The sequence below is a fragment of the Bombus impatiens genome, unplaced genomic scaffold, assembly GCF_000188095.3.
Source record: "Bombus impatiens unplaced genomic scaffold, BIMP_2.2 scf_0967, whole genome shotgun sequence".
Classification (NCBI taxonomy): Eukaryota; Metazoa; Arthropoda; class Insecta; order Hymenoptera; family Apidae; genus Bombus; species Bombus impatiens.
The window spans coordinates 250,939-266,010 of NT_177386.1; the positions used below are offsets into that span (position 1 = coordinate 250,939).

The following is a 15,072-nucleotide window of genomic DNA, read 5'->3' on the forward strand; positions in this document are numbered from 1 at the left end:
TTTCTATTTTTTTTTTTTTTTTTTGGTGAAGTGTTGGTAGAACTTTTTTGGACGCTTCCACGAATATACTTTTTTGTACTACGAAATTCGCGAAGAAATGCAGAAGAAGATCTTTTATTCTTGGCCGCAGCTGAGTTTTCTTAACAATTATTTCACATACATCATCGTTGATCACACATTAAGATTATAATTTTTATAGACATTTCGTATCGATCACGTACAAATCATTTTTTAATATGATACCTTGCTTTTTTACTGACCCCTGTCTTATATCTTCATATTTTGTACCAAATTTTTAATATCTTTCGAAATATTTTATTAAGATGAAACGATGACTGACTGAACAATAATTACTTAGAATTGATCCTTTTGCTATGAAAAATTCACTTGAACTATACTTTACTATAATAAATAAATAAACGGTAGTTCTTAACAACAATCTCTTCAATACATTTCAAGTTTCATTCTACATATTACGTTTCTATGCAATTTTCTAAAATACCTAAATAGAAATCAGTATATTCTCATATACCTGGACTTTAATTCCCCTGGCACAAATTTATACCATGTTAATGATCGATAATTCTGTTAAACGTCAATTATGCACACCAACGATCGAACAAACAATTCCATCAAAGATGTTGTCACTCGCAAACAAAGTCAAACACATTGGAGCCTCAGTAGCAAAGGGATTAATCCTCCCATCGAAATCAAACATCAACCTACATTACACCAAAGACGGTCCAGCATCCGATATAACATCCAGCGAAAATGTAATTTTCGTGAAAAGATCGTCCTAAAAAATGAAAAAAAAAAAAGAAACACTAAAAGCACCCATACCTCATTTTCACCTCGATCGAACATATCACCGCTATTCACGACACGTGTACAACGACACACTGACAAACCTATTCCCGAACACAGCCAAGGCGGCCCTGCAATTCGAGTCGCAGCACGAGAGCGCGTTGTCGAAGATCCAGGCGCTGGAGGACACCAGCAGGTATCAACGACGCGAAGAAGAAGAGATCGTGGTAAAGGAGAAACCATCGTTCACTGTCCAACTAAACGGACCTACCAGCTTGGTCGAGGGACAAAGCGCACACTATGAGTGCCGTATCGAGCCCTACCCCGATCCAACTATGAAGGTGGAATGGTTCCACAATGGGAAACCATTATCCACCGGTCACAGGTACAGAACGACTTGTGACTTTGGATTCGCTGCGTTGGACGTGCTCACGGTATATGCTGAAGATTCTGGCACCTATACCTGCCAGGCCACCAATAGACTGGGATCGGCGAAGAGCTCGATTAATCTTGACGTGAAATGTAAGTAGTCGAGGGTGAAACAGAGACGAGGATCTCCCTCGAGGATTTTCCATGCTGTGTAAGTCGAGGATGGCGGGGTAGAAGTATCGTGACTCTTTGGTAAATTAATTTACGGTTACTGCAAGTTAATATCGACATGGTAATATACGATAATGTACATTAATGTTATCGTATAAAAATTATTCGATATCGATTAAGGGTTGTCACTTTAGCGGAGGAGGAGGATTTATACGATTCTCATCCTTCGCGAGGAACATTGAAGAAATCTTTTTTTATTTGCTTCTGCTTCGAGGATGCATGGAACGGGCGTTAAATCGTTGAAAAATAAAAAAGAAAAATAATAATGTTGACACGAACATAGATAATAATAATGTTGAAACTGTATCGAAGGTGTAAAGAACGAGCTAAAATTATATCGTATTATCATATTCTGTATACAGAAAGTTTTAAAGATACTTGTTCTCTGACTAAAAGTATCTTTAACAGCTTTCTCGAACCTTGAAAAATATTCCTGACTTTTAAAGTGATTTATAAAACGAACAACTACTAAGTCACAATGGAAAAAACGATACTTCTACGAACGTCCACGTTGAAATCACGCACGGGGACAGCAGGTGGATGTAACCAAGCACTTTGTATAACCTAGAAACCCTGTTTTTCCAACGCTTCTAGTTCTCCGTCGCTTAAATACGTAGTTCCGCTTTTGTAAATTGTACACACAGTGAATTACCACCCTTTTCTCGATGTTTCATCCTTGTTTTCTACCCTTTGTTTTATATTTATTCTTTACTCGTTTACACCTCTTGTACGTTTCTATGTCCACGAAATACGAGAAAAGAACGATCTCTACGATTATTCTCGACCCTCCTGTCCTCCAAGCGAAATTACTATAACGAAAAGGAATGGATAATTGCATAAATGCCACGTTGCAGCTCGCTCCTCGATTATTCGCGAAACTCAACACGAAAGTGCCCTGAAGAAAATACAGTACCTAGAAGACGATTCGCGTTATAAACGCGTAGACGAAGAGGACTTGATCATCGCCGAGAAACCGAAATTCGGTCGTCCATTGAAGAACATCGAACATCTGCCTGAAGGCAAAAGCGCCCATCTCGAGGCGACTCTAACGCCTGTCAACGATCCCACTATGGTGGTTGAATGGTACAGAGATGGCAGACCGATTCCTCAAGGACATAAATTCAAGACTACCTACGACTTTGGTTACGTGGCTCTCGATATTCTTTACGCCTATCCGGAAGACTCTGGAACTTACATGTGCAAGGCGAGGAACGCTGTTGGCGAGGCTGTTACCACTTGCGTCATCAGCGTCGACTGTAAGTGTTTAAAGAAAGTTGAAACAAGCCTTTTATGGATTAAACAATTTAGGATATCGAGGGATAGTATTTTCTAAATTAACAAATTTAAGATATCGGGCGCCAATACCTTGTGGATTAAGAAGTTTAGGATATTTGGAAATAGAATTTTATAGAAATTTTATTAAATTTTAAGAAATTTAAGAAATCGCAACAACGTTTTGCTGGAGATGTGGAGAATTTTGGAAACTAATGGGTGGCGTTTGTAATTGAAAAATTTATATATCGCGATGTGGTGGATTTAGAAAGCTAGCAAACAGTATTTGAAATTTCGAAGATTGAGAAATATTTTAGACTTTAAACAACTTATGTGACGGTAGCCTTAGGATTTCTTTAGATTTTAGATTAATTTTCCATCGAGATAATAATATTGTCTAGAGGATTTCTCTATAGCTTTTTGTTACTATAAATGCAAATCTTAGGAATTACTAGACATTTGACTGTCTCGAATACGGAACAGATGTTATAACCTTTCGACTTATATCAAAATTTACAAGTTGTTCGTTATTTGCGTAAGAATTCGCTTGAAAAGAACGACAGATAAACAACTGTCCATTCTTTCAAACAGCGAAACAAGGCCTGTATTTGGACACGTTAGACGCTCAGCGTTTGCAGAAGATTCGCGAGCTAGAGACTGTAGAAGTGAAGCAAGAGATTGAAAAAGAGGTTGTACACCAGAAGCCTGTTTTCCTAACGCCATTGAACAACCTGGATCTAAAGGAGGGCGAACACGCTCACTTGGAATGCCGCGTCGAACCCATCAACGACCCAAATCTAAAGATAGAATGGTAACGAAATCGATCAATTAGAATTTATTGAATTTCATTAACCTACAATGCAACTCTAACTAAATTTAAACTGCTGAATTTTATGCATTTCTGGTGGAATTGTAAAGGATTGGTTAATAGGTAACGAGAACTTGCTGTTGCAACCTGTCAAATATATGTGAAATAAATTAAATAAATAATAAATAAATATAGACAATGTCCTAAGTCGCTCGTACAAACGTATTCGCAAAAACAGTGTATAATCGCTCGCAGATAACTCATAGATATTAATCGATACCTCGTATAACTCGTATTATAATTCGTATAGTAACTCGTATAGTAATTGATTCGCTTCAAATTCGTCTTTGTTCGACGGTTGCACGTAGCGGTGACATTGTTTTGCCTGGAGTTTATTTATTATTATTATTATTATGTATCCTAACGATCTTGATACTCAACTGAGGCAAAACAACAATATGATTTGAACTGTCCTCTACACTACACATTTCTGAAGCATTTAAACAAGCAAAAATGTACAAAATCCACATGATATAAAAAATATTCTCCAAGCGAAGTGCTTGTTTAAATAACATTCAATGAAAGAAATAAATCATTACGTAGATTGCATTTCATTTGATAGTATCAACCCCTTGACCTACGATTTACGTTCGAGAATTTTGGGCTGAAAACGTAAACAAGCTATTATGTATTGTATTACATATGTTTGGCCCGATCATCGTACTACGGACTATGCCCGTAATATTTACATTTGCCCGTAGTTGTAGGTTAAGGGGTTAATAAAAATATAGAATTGCATAAAAATCCGTAGTCTACCGATGTTAAATGTTTAAGTCTAATTATTACGATGTTGGCGTTTAATTTGAACGAATTGAACGTTATAATGCAGGTTCGTAAATGGAGTTGCTGTAAGAACAGGACATCGCTTCCGCAAAACACACGACTTTGGTTATGTGGCTCTTGATATTCTTTATACATATGCCGAAGATTCTGGTACCTACATGTGCAAGGCTACCAATTTAGCTGGCGAGGCTGTCAACACTTGCACCATCAAAGTTGGCTGTAAGTGGTTCGATTTAAAATTCAAGCTTTCGTAACGAGTACAATAAGGAGGGAGAAATTAAAAATGATAGATTTCAAATATAACGCGATTTAATTGAATATTTCTTACTTTTTTTATTTAATTTCTTTGTTTTTATTTAACATCAGTTTCTAACTAGAAATTACTCGAATTCTTAGCAAAAGACAAACGTTACCACCTTCCCCGTTTTCCCCCATGGAAACCTCTAAAACAAATCGACAAGTTGGAACACTATCAGAGAAAAAGAGTTTCGTCTCCGCCTTCGGATTTTCCAAGAGGAAATCTATCGACTGTAAAACCTAGATTTAGTTCGTTTTCTTTCACGAACTCTAGACGAGGCAAACAATTTATGGATTCTAGTAAAATGCACAAAAACTGTTTATGTGAAAGGAATCGTTATAAGAGTACTATTCGTAATGATAAAAATCAAGGTTATTTAGAATCAAGAAGAAAATCGGAGATGGATTTTAGAGACGATAGATATCGTTGGAGGAAAGATGAATTTTGTAATATTTGTACGAGATCGAAAGTTCGTAATTGTAGTCGACGCGTTACTTTTGAAGGAATAGAAAATAAATCTTGAGCCGATAATAGAAAAGAGAATAATCGATGGATAAACCGGAATAGTAATTTATATTTTCGTACATATTTATTGGTATCTTGGAGAAAAATATTTTTAACATGAAATTTGTTCCATAGCTCGTCGCAGTATTCTCCTAGACACTCAACATCCAGATGGCCTCGAAAAGATTCGTGAACTCGAGGCTCAAGGACGTCCAGCCCGCTTAGAAGTCGAAGAACCACCAGTGACACCACCAAGATTCATCACTGAACTCAGGGTAAAGAATTCATAGCAATTTATATAATTTGAAATTCTAGATATTTTCTTAATTATAGGAATTTATATTTTCTTAATATTCTCTATAGCAAATTGCAAATTTTATTATTTGTTATTAAAAACAGAAAATGTAATATTATAATATGTATACGTAATATAAAATTTTCAATGTTTTTCAGTAATTAATGTAGATTTGCAGAATCTCTAAATTTTGCAATATCATTATCTGTTATAAAATTAGAAACGTTTAATATTTTGTATATTATAAAATCGTTAATTTTTGGGATATTTTCCATCAAATATTTGAAACATTTTTCATAGAATCCAAAACATTTGTATTATTATTATAAAAACACGAATACTATTATAAAAGCACAACCTTTTAACGTTATGTATATCATAAAATTTCAAAGGTTTTTTCATATACTCGAAATGTTTATTTATTAAATTGTAAAATTTCATTTAGGGTACCACTGAAGTATACGAAGGACAAACAGCCCATTTCGAGTGCCAAGTTGAGCCTCTCCACGACGCCAACTTGAGGATCGAATTCTTCCACAATGGCAAGCCGCTTCCATCTGCCTCCAGGTTCCACGTGACCTTTGACTTTGGATATGTGGCTCTTGATATCGGCCATGCTGTTCCCGAAGACGCAGGAGAATATTCCGTTCGAGCTATCAATGCTCTTGGCCAATGCGTATCCTCGATCGAGCTGAGGGTTATTCCAAGGGACAACATTATTCTGGACTCGCAACGTCCTGAAGGAATGGACAAGATTCGTGAATTGGAAGCTCAACAACCTTGGAAGAGACCAGACGTACCAGAACCACAAACTAGGCAAAGACCAGTCTTTACCCAACCGTTGCAAAATATCGACGCTATTCCCGAAGGGCACACTGCTCACTTCGAGTGCAGATTGATTCCTGTAGGAGATCCAACGTTGAAGGTTGAATGGTTCAGAAATGAAATCCCACTCGAGACAAGTAAGTACAATCGTATGCATTTGTTTACTTATATTTAATAACTCGAAAATTTAGAAATTTGGAGATTCGAAAGTTTGAGAATCCGAAAATTTAGAAATTTGAAAATTTCAATGCGCGAAAGTTTAGGAAATTGAAGCTGAAGCATACGGAGATTGGAGTATTGGAAAATTTAGAAATCTAGGAATTTAGGTATTAGGAAATTTGGCAATTTGAAAATTTAATGGATTAGATAGAAAATCCCAGAATTAGAAAGTTTAGAAAAGTAGTAATTTGAGAGTTTAAGAGGTCAAGATTTAAGAATTTGAAGGATCCAAATTTCAGAAACTGAACTTTCAGAAGTTCGAAGGTTTCGGAGTTGAAAAATTTGGGAATTCGAGTAATAAAGCGTGTTATCTCTGAATTATCCAGGTTCAAGAATCACCAAAGTCCATGATTTCGGCTATGTCTCGTTGGACATCTCCCACGTGAGAGAAGAGGACGAAGGCGTGTACATGTGCCGTGCGTCCAACCCACTCGGTGAAGCAGTTACCACTGCTTCGATGAAGATCAAGAGTTAGTATCAATACTTGATCTCTGCCAATATATGTTTTCTTCAAAGCTGACACTTACGTTAATTATCGTCTGCTATTTCTCATATTTAGGTAAAGCAAGCATTCAATTAGACACCCAACACCCTGAAGCGCAACGTAAGATCGCCCAACTTGAAGCTGATAAAGGACCAAGTCGTCCTGAAGAACCGGAGAAGGTATTCGATAAACCTATCTTCACACAATTGTTGACTGGACCCACGGAACTTTGGGAAGGCCAGATGGCTAGATACGAATGCAGAGTCGTTCCAGTTGGCGATGCCAGTTTGAGATTCGAGTGGTACATCAATGGAGTCGAACTAAAAATGGGTAGGTCTCTTATGCAAACTGATAAAATATAATCAAATATTTTAACGAACTTCATTATAACTACAATAGATATTATCAGTCATATTATTATTATTAATTCTTCCATTTTCGAAAATTTAGAAATTTAAATAGTTTTGAAATTAAGAAATTCGATAGTCAGAAAATTTAAAGCTCCATCCAAAATCTAAACCTGGAAACTTTTGTATTCAGTTAGTTAATTTCAAAATCTTTCACTTTAATTTCTCTACAGTATTCTTAATTTGTCTTTTCCTACATTCCGTGTTTTGTAATAAAGATCTATCTCAAATCTAATTTAAACCATCGACCTATAACCATAACGTAATTCTCACTTCACACAATGTTTAACGTTTTCAACAGGATCTCGGTTCCACGTGAGCCACGATTTCGGCTACGTGACCCTGGACATCCTGAAAGTAATCTCGGAGGATTCCGGTGTATACACTTGCAAAGCCATCAACAAATCCGGCGAGGCAGTTTCCTCGATTTCGCTGAAAGTGAAAGCGCGCTCAGCTATCGACGCCGAGAGTCTTCAGCCAGATGCTTGGCAGAAGATTCAATTGAAAGAAGCGGAGATGAACAAAGTACCGGAAATGTTCGTCGACACGACGCCTCAACAGGCTCCAGTCTTCACCAAACATCTCGAAAGCCACGACAGACTCGTGGAGGGTCAACATGTATACTTGGAAGCTCAAGTAGAGCCAAGAGCAGATCCAAATCTTCGCGTTGAATGGTTCAAAAACGGGGTGGCTCTTCAAACTGGAACCAGACTTCGTAGTACCTTTGATTTTGGCCTTGTCACACTATCTATCAATGGTTTAAGACCCGATGATTCCGCCATTTACACTTGTAAAGCCACGAACCTACTTGGAGAGGCTGTGTCTACTTGCAGTTTGAAGATCGTCGATCGTCACTGGTTACTTGGTGACACTCTTCATCCCGATGCTCTTCCAAAGATCGACGCCTTAGAGCAACCTCATGTCACCTCAGCAGAACAACCAGAACCTATTTACGAGGAACCAGTGTTCATCACTCATCTGAACAACGTTGAATGCGTAGAAGGTGACAATGTGCACTTTGAATGTAACGTTGAGCCATCAAAAGATCCAACGATGAAGATCGAATGGTTCATCAATGGTAAACCTCTTCCAACTGGAGCAAGATTCAAGTCGACTTATGACTTTGGTTATGTAGCTTTGGATATTACTCATGCTTACGAGGAAGATTCTGGGGTGGTCATTGTTAAGGCTACCAATTCGAAGGGATCGGCTCAGACGTCAGGAACTCTCAAATGCACCAGCAAACAGAACATCTATCTGCAGACACAGCATCCTCAAGGAGAGGCTGGCTTGGAGAAAGTCAAAGAAGCTGAAGATGCTTATTTGTCGAAATATAGAAGGCCAGACGCTGGACCAGAACAAGAATATCCTAAACCGATCTGGACAGTGCCTTTGCAGCCGGAATTCAAATTGGGCGAGTCCGAACCTCTTCATTTGGAGGGTCAGGTAGAGCCCAAGGACGATCCAAACTTGAAGATCGAGTGGTACTTCAATGGAAAAGCTCTGGAACATGGATCCAGGTTTAAGATGACCAGCGACTTTGGGTTCGTCACTTTAGACTTGACAGATGTCTATGATCGTGATTCTGGAATTTACACTTGCAAGGCATACAACAAAGCTGGAGAAGCTTTCACTTCAACAACGATCTACTGTACGACCAAGGAGAACATCATCGAAAGATCGCAGCATCCCAAAGGTAAGGAGGGTTTGGAAGCAATCCAGGACCTCGAAGAATCGCTGAAACGACAGGAAGGAGCTCCGCCAGAGAGTGAAGAAGGTCATCCACCTGTGTTCACATCTCAATTCGAGAACCTGACTAACCTATCCGAAGGAGAAATCGCTCACTTCGAAGCTTCGCTCACGCCAACTAGTGACCAAACTATGGTAGTCGAGTGGTTCTATAATGGCAAGGTCTTGGACGCCAGTCATCGCATAAGAACAGTCTATGCCTTTGGAATGGTGGTTCTCGAGGTTCTTGGAACCAAGATAGAGGACTCTGGCACCTACTCTTGCAGGGCTACCAACAAATGGGGTCGCGCCGAGATCAGCGTGGAATTAGAATGCGTGGATAAATCTAAAGGACAGAAACCCAAATTTACAACTCATATTCAATCGCTGGAAGGTCTAAAGGATGGCCAATCTGCTCACTTCGAGTGTACTTTAATTCCAGTTGGAGATCCTCATATGAAAGTAGAATGGTTCCACAATGGCCAACCTTTGAGACACTCGTCCAGATTCAAGATGGTATCCGATTTTGGATTTGTTGTGATGGATATCGCTGGCGTGATGGCCCACGATACTGGAGAGTACGTATGCAAGGCTAGCAACAAATACGGCGAAGATTACACTAAAGCAACTCTGAAATGCTTTGGAAAGAGCGGAGTATATCTTGATTCGTTACAACCAGATTCTCTCGCTAGAATCAGAGAACTGGAGAGTTATGGCGGCGAACAACCTGCCACGCCAACGACTCCAGTTGCAGAGCCACCCAAGTTCATCACGCAAATTTCTGACATCACGAAATTGATTGAAGGACAATCTGCTCACTTTGAAGCTAGACTGACGCCTGTAAATGATCCAGATCTGAAGGTCGAGTGGTATTACAATGGAAAGAAATTACCTCATGGACACAGATACAGAACCTTCCACGATTTTGGCATTGTCATCTTGGATATATTATACTGTTACGAAGAGAATTCTGGAGTTTACGAGTGCAGAGCTTTCAATAAATATGGAGAAGACACGACTAAGGCGACCTTGAAATGTTATTCAAAATCGAGTCTCATTTTGGAAAGTCAGCTTCCTAAAGGAATGGAAGGTGGATTGGAGAAGATCCAGACTTTGGAGGACTCGATGATTCGCACTAAAGACGAAAAGATCGTGGAGGAACGAGGAAAGGCACCTGTGTTCACTGTACCTTTGAGCAACATCGATGGCCTTCGCGAGGGCGAGAGCGCGCACTTTGAAGCTAGACTTACACCTACCGACGATCCAAAATTAAAGGTAATTGTTGCATTGTTATTTTACTGTAGCTTACAGAGACTTAGAAGAGATACAAAGGTTGTAGTACATCGAGATAACAAATTTTAATGTATCGATATTACCATTGAAATTTATAGCAAATTAATTAATCAATGATAATAGATAAAACTACTAGAAGAATAAAATTCTCTTCTTCGCAGGTCGAATGGTTCTGGAACGGAAAACCTTTGCGGACCGGTACTCGTTTCCGCACCTTCTGCGATTTCGGCTTCGTGATTCTCGAAATTTCGCCAATCTATCCAGAAGACTCCGGCGAATACAGCTGCCGAGCAACAAACGACTACGGCGAAGCTGTAACCACATGCACGATGAAGTGCACTGGAAAACGAAGCATCATTCTCGAATCTCAACTGCCAAAGGGAATGGAAGGCACGATAGATAAAATCGCTGAACTGGAAGGTCTTGGAAACGAGCCTGGTATTGCAACTCCGGACGACGATACCGGAAAACCACCGGAATTCATCACGACACCATCCGATTTGACTCTAACCGAGAATTCCTTGGCGCACTTCGAGTGCAGATTAACACCGATCAACGACTCCAGCATGAGAGTGGAATGGTTCCACAATGGAAAGCCTCTGTTGGCTGGAACCAGGATCAAAACCATCCACGACTTTGGATTTGTGATTTTGGAAGTAGCTAATTGCTACCAACGAGACTCTGGTTTATATACGTGCAAAGCAACGAATCGTCACGGTGAAGCTACTGTGTCGTGCAAACTTCAAGTTCGTGGACGTCAAGGAATTATCTTGGAGCCTCAGTTGCCAAGCAACTTTAAGACTGGAACGGAGAGTATTCAGAAATTGGAAGAGGCTTTGTACAAGAAGGACGAGATACTGACCGAGGAAGAAACACCTAATCCTCCTAAATTTACTGTGGAATTGAAGGATATCGAAGTAGAGGAAGGAGCATCCAGTCACTTTGATTGCAGAGTCGAACCTGTGGGCGATTCTACCATGCGTATCGATTGGTTCCATAACGGAAGATCGTTCGCTACCGGATCTCGTGTACACCAGATTAACGACTTTGGATTCATTTCGTTGGACATGTCGTACACCTATGCTAGAGATAGTGGAGAATACGTTTGCAGAGCTACGAACAAGTGGGGATCTGCTACTACCAAAGCTACGATAACGTGCAAATGTACGTAGTTGAATTAGAATAGTATCGTAAGATTTATTAATTTTTATTTGTTGCATACGAAGGGATCACTCTATAAAAATTATACATTTGAAATATCATTTCATCAATTTACGATCGTGATTCGATTTTATATAATCAGAAAATTATCGATACTTTTACTCCAGTTATTTTCTCTTATATTGGGTACAAGGTATTTTAAATTTTGTTATGTCGAATATATATTTTTTAAATATTTTAAATATCATTATTGGAATACTAATAATTGGAAAATTTACGTTGGTGACAATTTATAGTCGTTAGAACTCGTTACAGTTTTTTGGTATTGATGATAATTATTAATTTTTAATCTTCTGAATTCCTTTCGTAATGAGACTGGTCCAGTTATATTATGGATCAAACGTTTTCTTATTTTCCTTTTAAATAGTCGTTTTGCCGTTTTTTTTTTTTTTTAATACCATAAGAATATTAATTTAAGTACCGAACAAATAATCGTCTTAATTCTTACTAAAAATAATTCTAAATATATTTTCTTATTAGTTCAGTAATAATAACAATATGGATAATAAATTTTCAATTATTCCAGCTAAGAAAACCATAGATTTCGACTCGCAGTTGCCCTCGGGCATGAGCGGCGAGAAGCTGAAAGAATTAGAACGTGGTCCAGTAAGCGAGCCACCTGCCGAAGAGCCACCACGTCAACCACCAAGGTTTATTACGCAGATTCAATCAGCAACCGTTGACGAATCTGAACCAGTTAGGTTCGAATGTCGCGTGGAACCAAAAGACGATCCAAATTTACGCATAGAGTGGTACAGAAATGGAAAATTGATCCCAGCTGGACACAGATACAGAACAATGTACGATATGGGATTCGTGTCTATGGATATTTTGTACGTTTACCCTGAGGACTCGGGAGAATACGTGTGCAAAGCTATTAACGATCTTGGCGAGGACACTACCAGGGCATCGGTATCATGCAAAAGTAAGATCTCAAATTCTATTTATTTCCTTATACAACATTAGTAATGGTTGAGAATCTTTATTCTTTTTTTACTTCAAAAAATTGTAATACAAAATATGTTTATTTTTCTCTTATTATTCTTATAATGTAACACTTATAGACATTAGCGTTCGTATAATACGATAAAATAAAATAGAAATTTAATTATCGTATAACGTAAGATGTAACTTCTCTCATCCTATGATTTCTTTATCATAACTTCTCGCAACCTTTTGCTGTTTCTCTATATTTCCAAGTAGAAATTGTATGGTTCAGATTTACTTTATGCAACTCTCTCCTTCTATAATTCATCTATTATAACTTTTCATAATATTATGCATAATATTATATCTCTGTGAGTTAAACATTCCATGGAATTAACTTTTAACCCAAATTACAATACGAATATTCAATATCGCTATTTCCCACTTTCTCCACAGAGTTGCCCAACATCATCCTACAGAACCAAGTGCCAAAGGGTATGAAGAAGTCGGAAGCGTTGATGCAAATGGAAGCCACCATCAAGAAATACACTTCGGAAGTTCACCTTACAGAGGACGATCTTTACGACGCGGATAAGAAACAACCACCACGTTTCGTCACTCAGATCCAAGATCAAACCGAGCTGGTTGAAATGAACAGCACGAAGTTCGAGTGCCAATTGGCACCTGTCGGTGATCCGAACATGAAGGTCGAATGGTTCTTCAATGGCAAACCTTTACCACACAAGAACAGATTCACTCCAATTTACGACTTTGGTTACGTGGCGATGAACTTTGGATGGGTATATCCTGAAGACAGCGGAGAATATCTATGCAGAGCCACGAATCTTTACGGAATGGACGAAACACGAGCGGTGATCCGAACAGCTGGCAAGCCTGGAATTATTTACGAGTCGCAACTACCAAAGGGCATGAAGAGTATCGAGAAGATCAGAGAAATGGAAGCTGCATGGCAAATGTAAGAATTTTTGTGATAATTCAACTTTTCCTTAACACGTTGACGCCGGCGTGTACCACCGGTGGATCACGCGTGTCTGTCCCGTGAGGCGGCGTGCATTCGGTGCCGGCGTCAACGTGCTAAATAGGAAAAAATATATCGAATCTTTTAGACGATGCTGAAAAATTTTGGGAAACAGTTATATCGAAAGTTAATGTTTTTTTCTCATTAATTAATTACGATATATAATTTAACCATAATGTACATCGAACTATCTCTTTACGCGCGAACGTGTTTATTCAGAGTACCTGAGGAAGAGGGCGAAGAAGAGAAGGTGCGTGCACCTCCAACGTTCGTGAGCAAACCTGAACCAGTAACCGTGGAAGAGGGTGATTGGTCCAGATTCTGTTGTCGTGTCACTGGTCACCCGAGACCGCGAGTCATGTGGATCATCAATGGACATACTGTGGTCAATGTAAATATCATTACTTTTCTGAACTTAAAAGGAAACTAAATTCTAACATTCCGAGTAATATTGATTAAAAATTATTTTGAATTCTAAGTAAACATTAAAATTTAACTCTTCTGAACTAAACGCTAAAAGAAGTTTACTCGTGGCAGAGATTTTTCTATGAAATATATTTATGCTTTTCTGTGGCCCTTTTCATATTACAATTTTATATTATAATCCTGTATTATAATTCTGTATAATTATAATTCTATATGGTAATTTTTTACCATGATTCTACATTATAATTCGTCACATCTTTTCACAGGGATCACGGTATAAACTAACGTACGACGGTATGTACCATCTCGACATCCCCAAGACGAGGCAATACGATCATGGGAAGGTCGAAGTGATCGCGAGAAGTTCCGTAGGCGAGTCACGAACCGAAACCACCCTAACAGTAAAACCAAGGAGCGACGATTATCGAGGTGTACTGAAAAATTCACCAAGACGTAAGTTTACTACTCCCAAACAGAGAAACTCATACATAGACATGTCGTTGCATTCTTTGCGTTTCCTCAAACGCCAATTATACTTTAATTATACCTCACTGAAACATATTCTATTCTTTTATCTTTACATACTTCAAATTTGTACACATGAATCTTACCGAACAATAAGAAATTCCCCGACAAAATGAAATCTATCCGTTACATCGCAAAGAATGCACGCACATACAAAAGAAACAAAATTATAATCCGTCGATAAATCGAACATTGGCACAACGATATATATCACACGAAAAAAAGAATGAAAAGTTTTCTGTTCGAGTAAAATCGAGAGAAAAACAAAGTTCTATTTAAATAACGCAACCGAAAGATAAAACGACAACCGCAACACAGTACATGAGATATCGATACGACACATACATTCCATTCGAGTACAGAAAAAGAAGAAAACACTCGAAACCATTCGAACACCAAAAACCTCTGTCCCAACCTTTTTCCTTCTTCCATCAAAAAAAAAAAAAAAAAAAAAAAAAAAAAAAAAAAAAAAAAAAAAAAAAAAAAAAAAAAAAAAAAAAAAAAAAAAAAAAAAAAAAAAAAAAAAAAAAAAAAAAAAAAAAAAAAAAAAAAAA

The 15,072-nt window shown here is 38.2% G+C and overlaps 1 protein-coding gene across 1 annotated transcript in view; it reads left to right on the plus strand.

The window, feature by feature from the left end:
- LOC100743641 (titin) overlaps positions 1-15,072 on the plus strand; it is a 133,563-nt gene that overhangs the window by 30,583 nt on the left and 87,908 nt on the right. Inside the window, 14 exon segments of the mRNA XM_033323400.1 lie at positions 925-1,326; positions 2,259-2,660; positions 3,268-3,487; positions 4,374-4,546; positions 5,265-5,404; positions 5,870-6,386; positions 6,795-6,938; positions 7,028-7,282; positions 7,661-10,362; positions 10,542-11,544; positions 12,128-12,526; positions 12,985-13,504; positions 13,787-13,958; positions 14,260-14,446. Of these exon segments, the coding sequence (XP_033179291.1) occupies positions 925-1,326; positions 2,259-2,660; positions 3,268-3,487; positions 4,374-4,546; positions 5,265-5,404; positions 5,870-6,386; positions 6,795-6,938; positions 7,028-7,282; positions 7,661-10,362; positions 10,542-11,544; positions 12,128-12,526; positions 12,985-13,504; positions 13,787-13,958; positions 14,260-14,446 (7,236 nt within the window).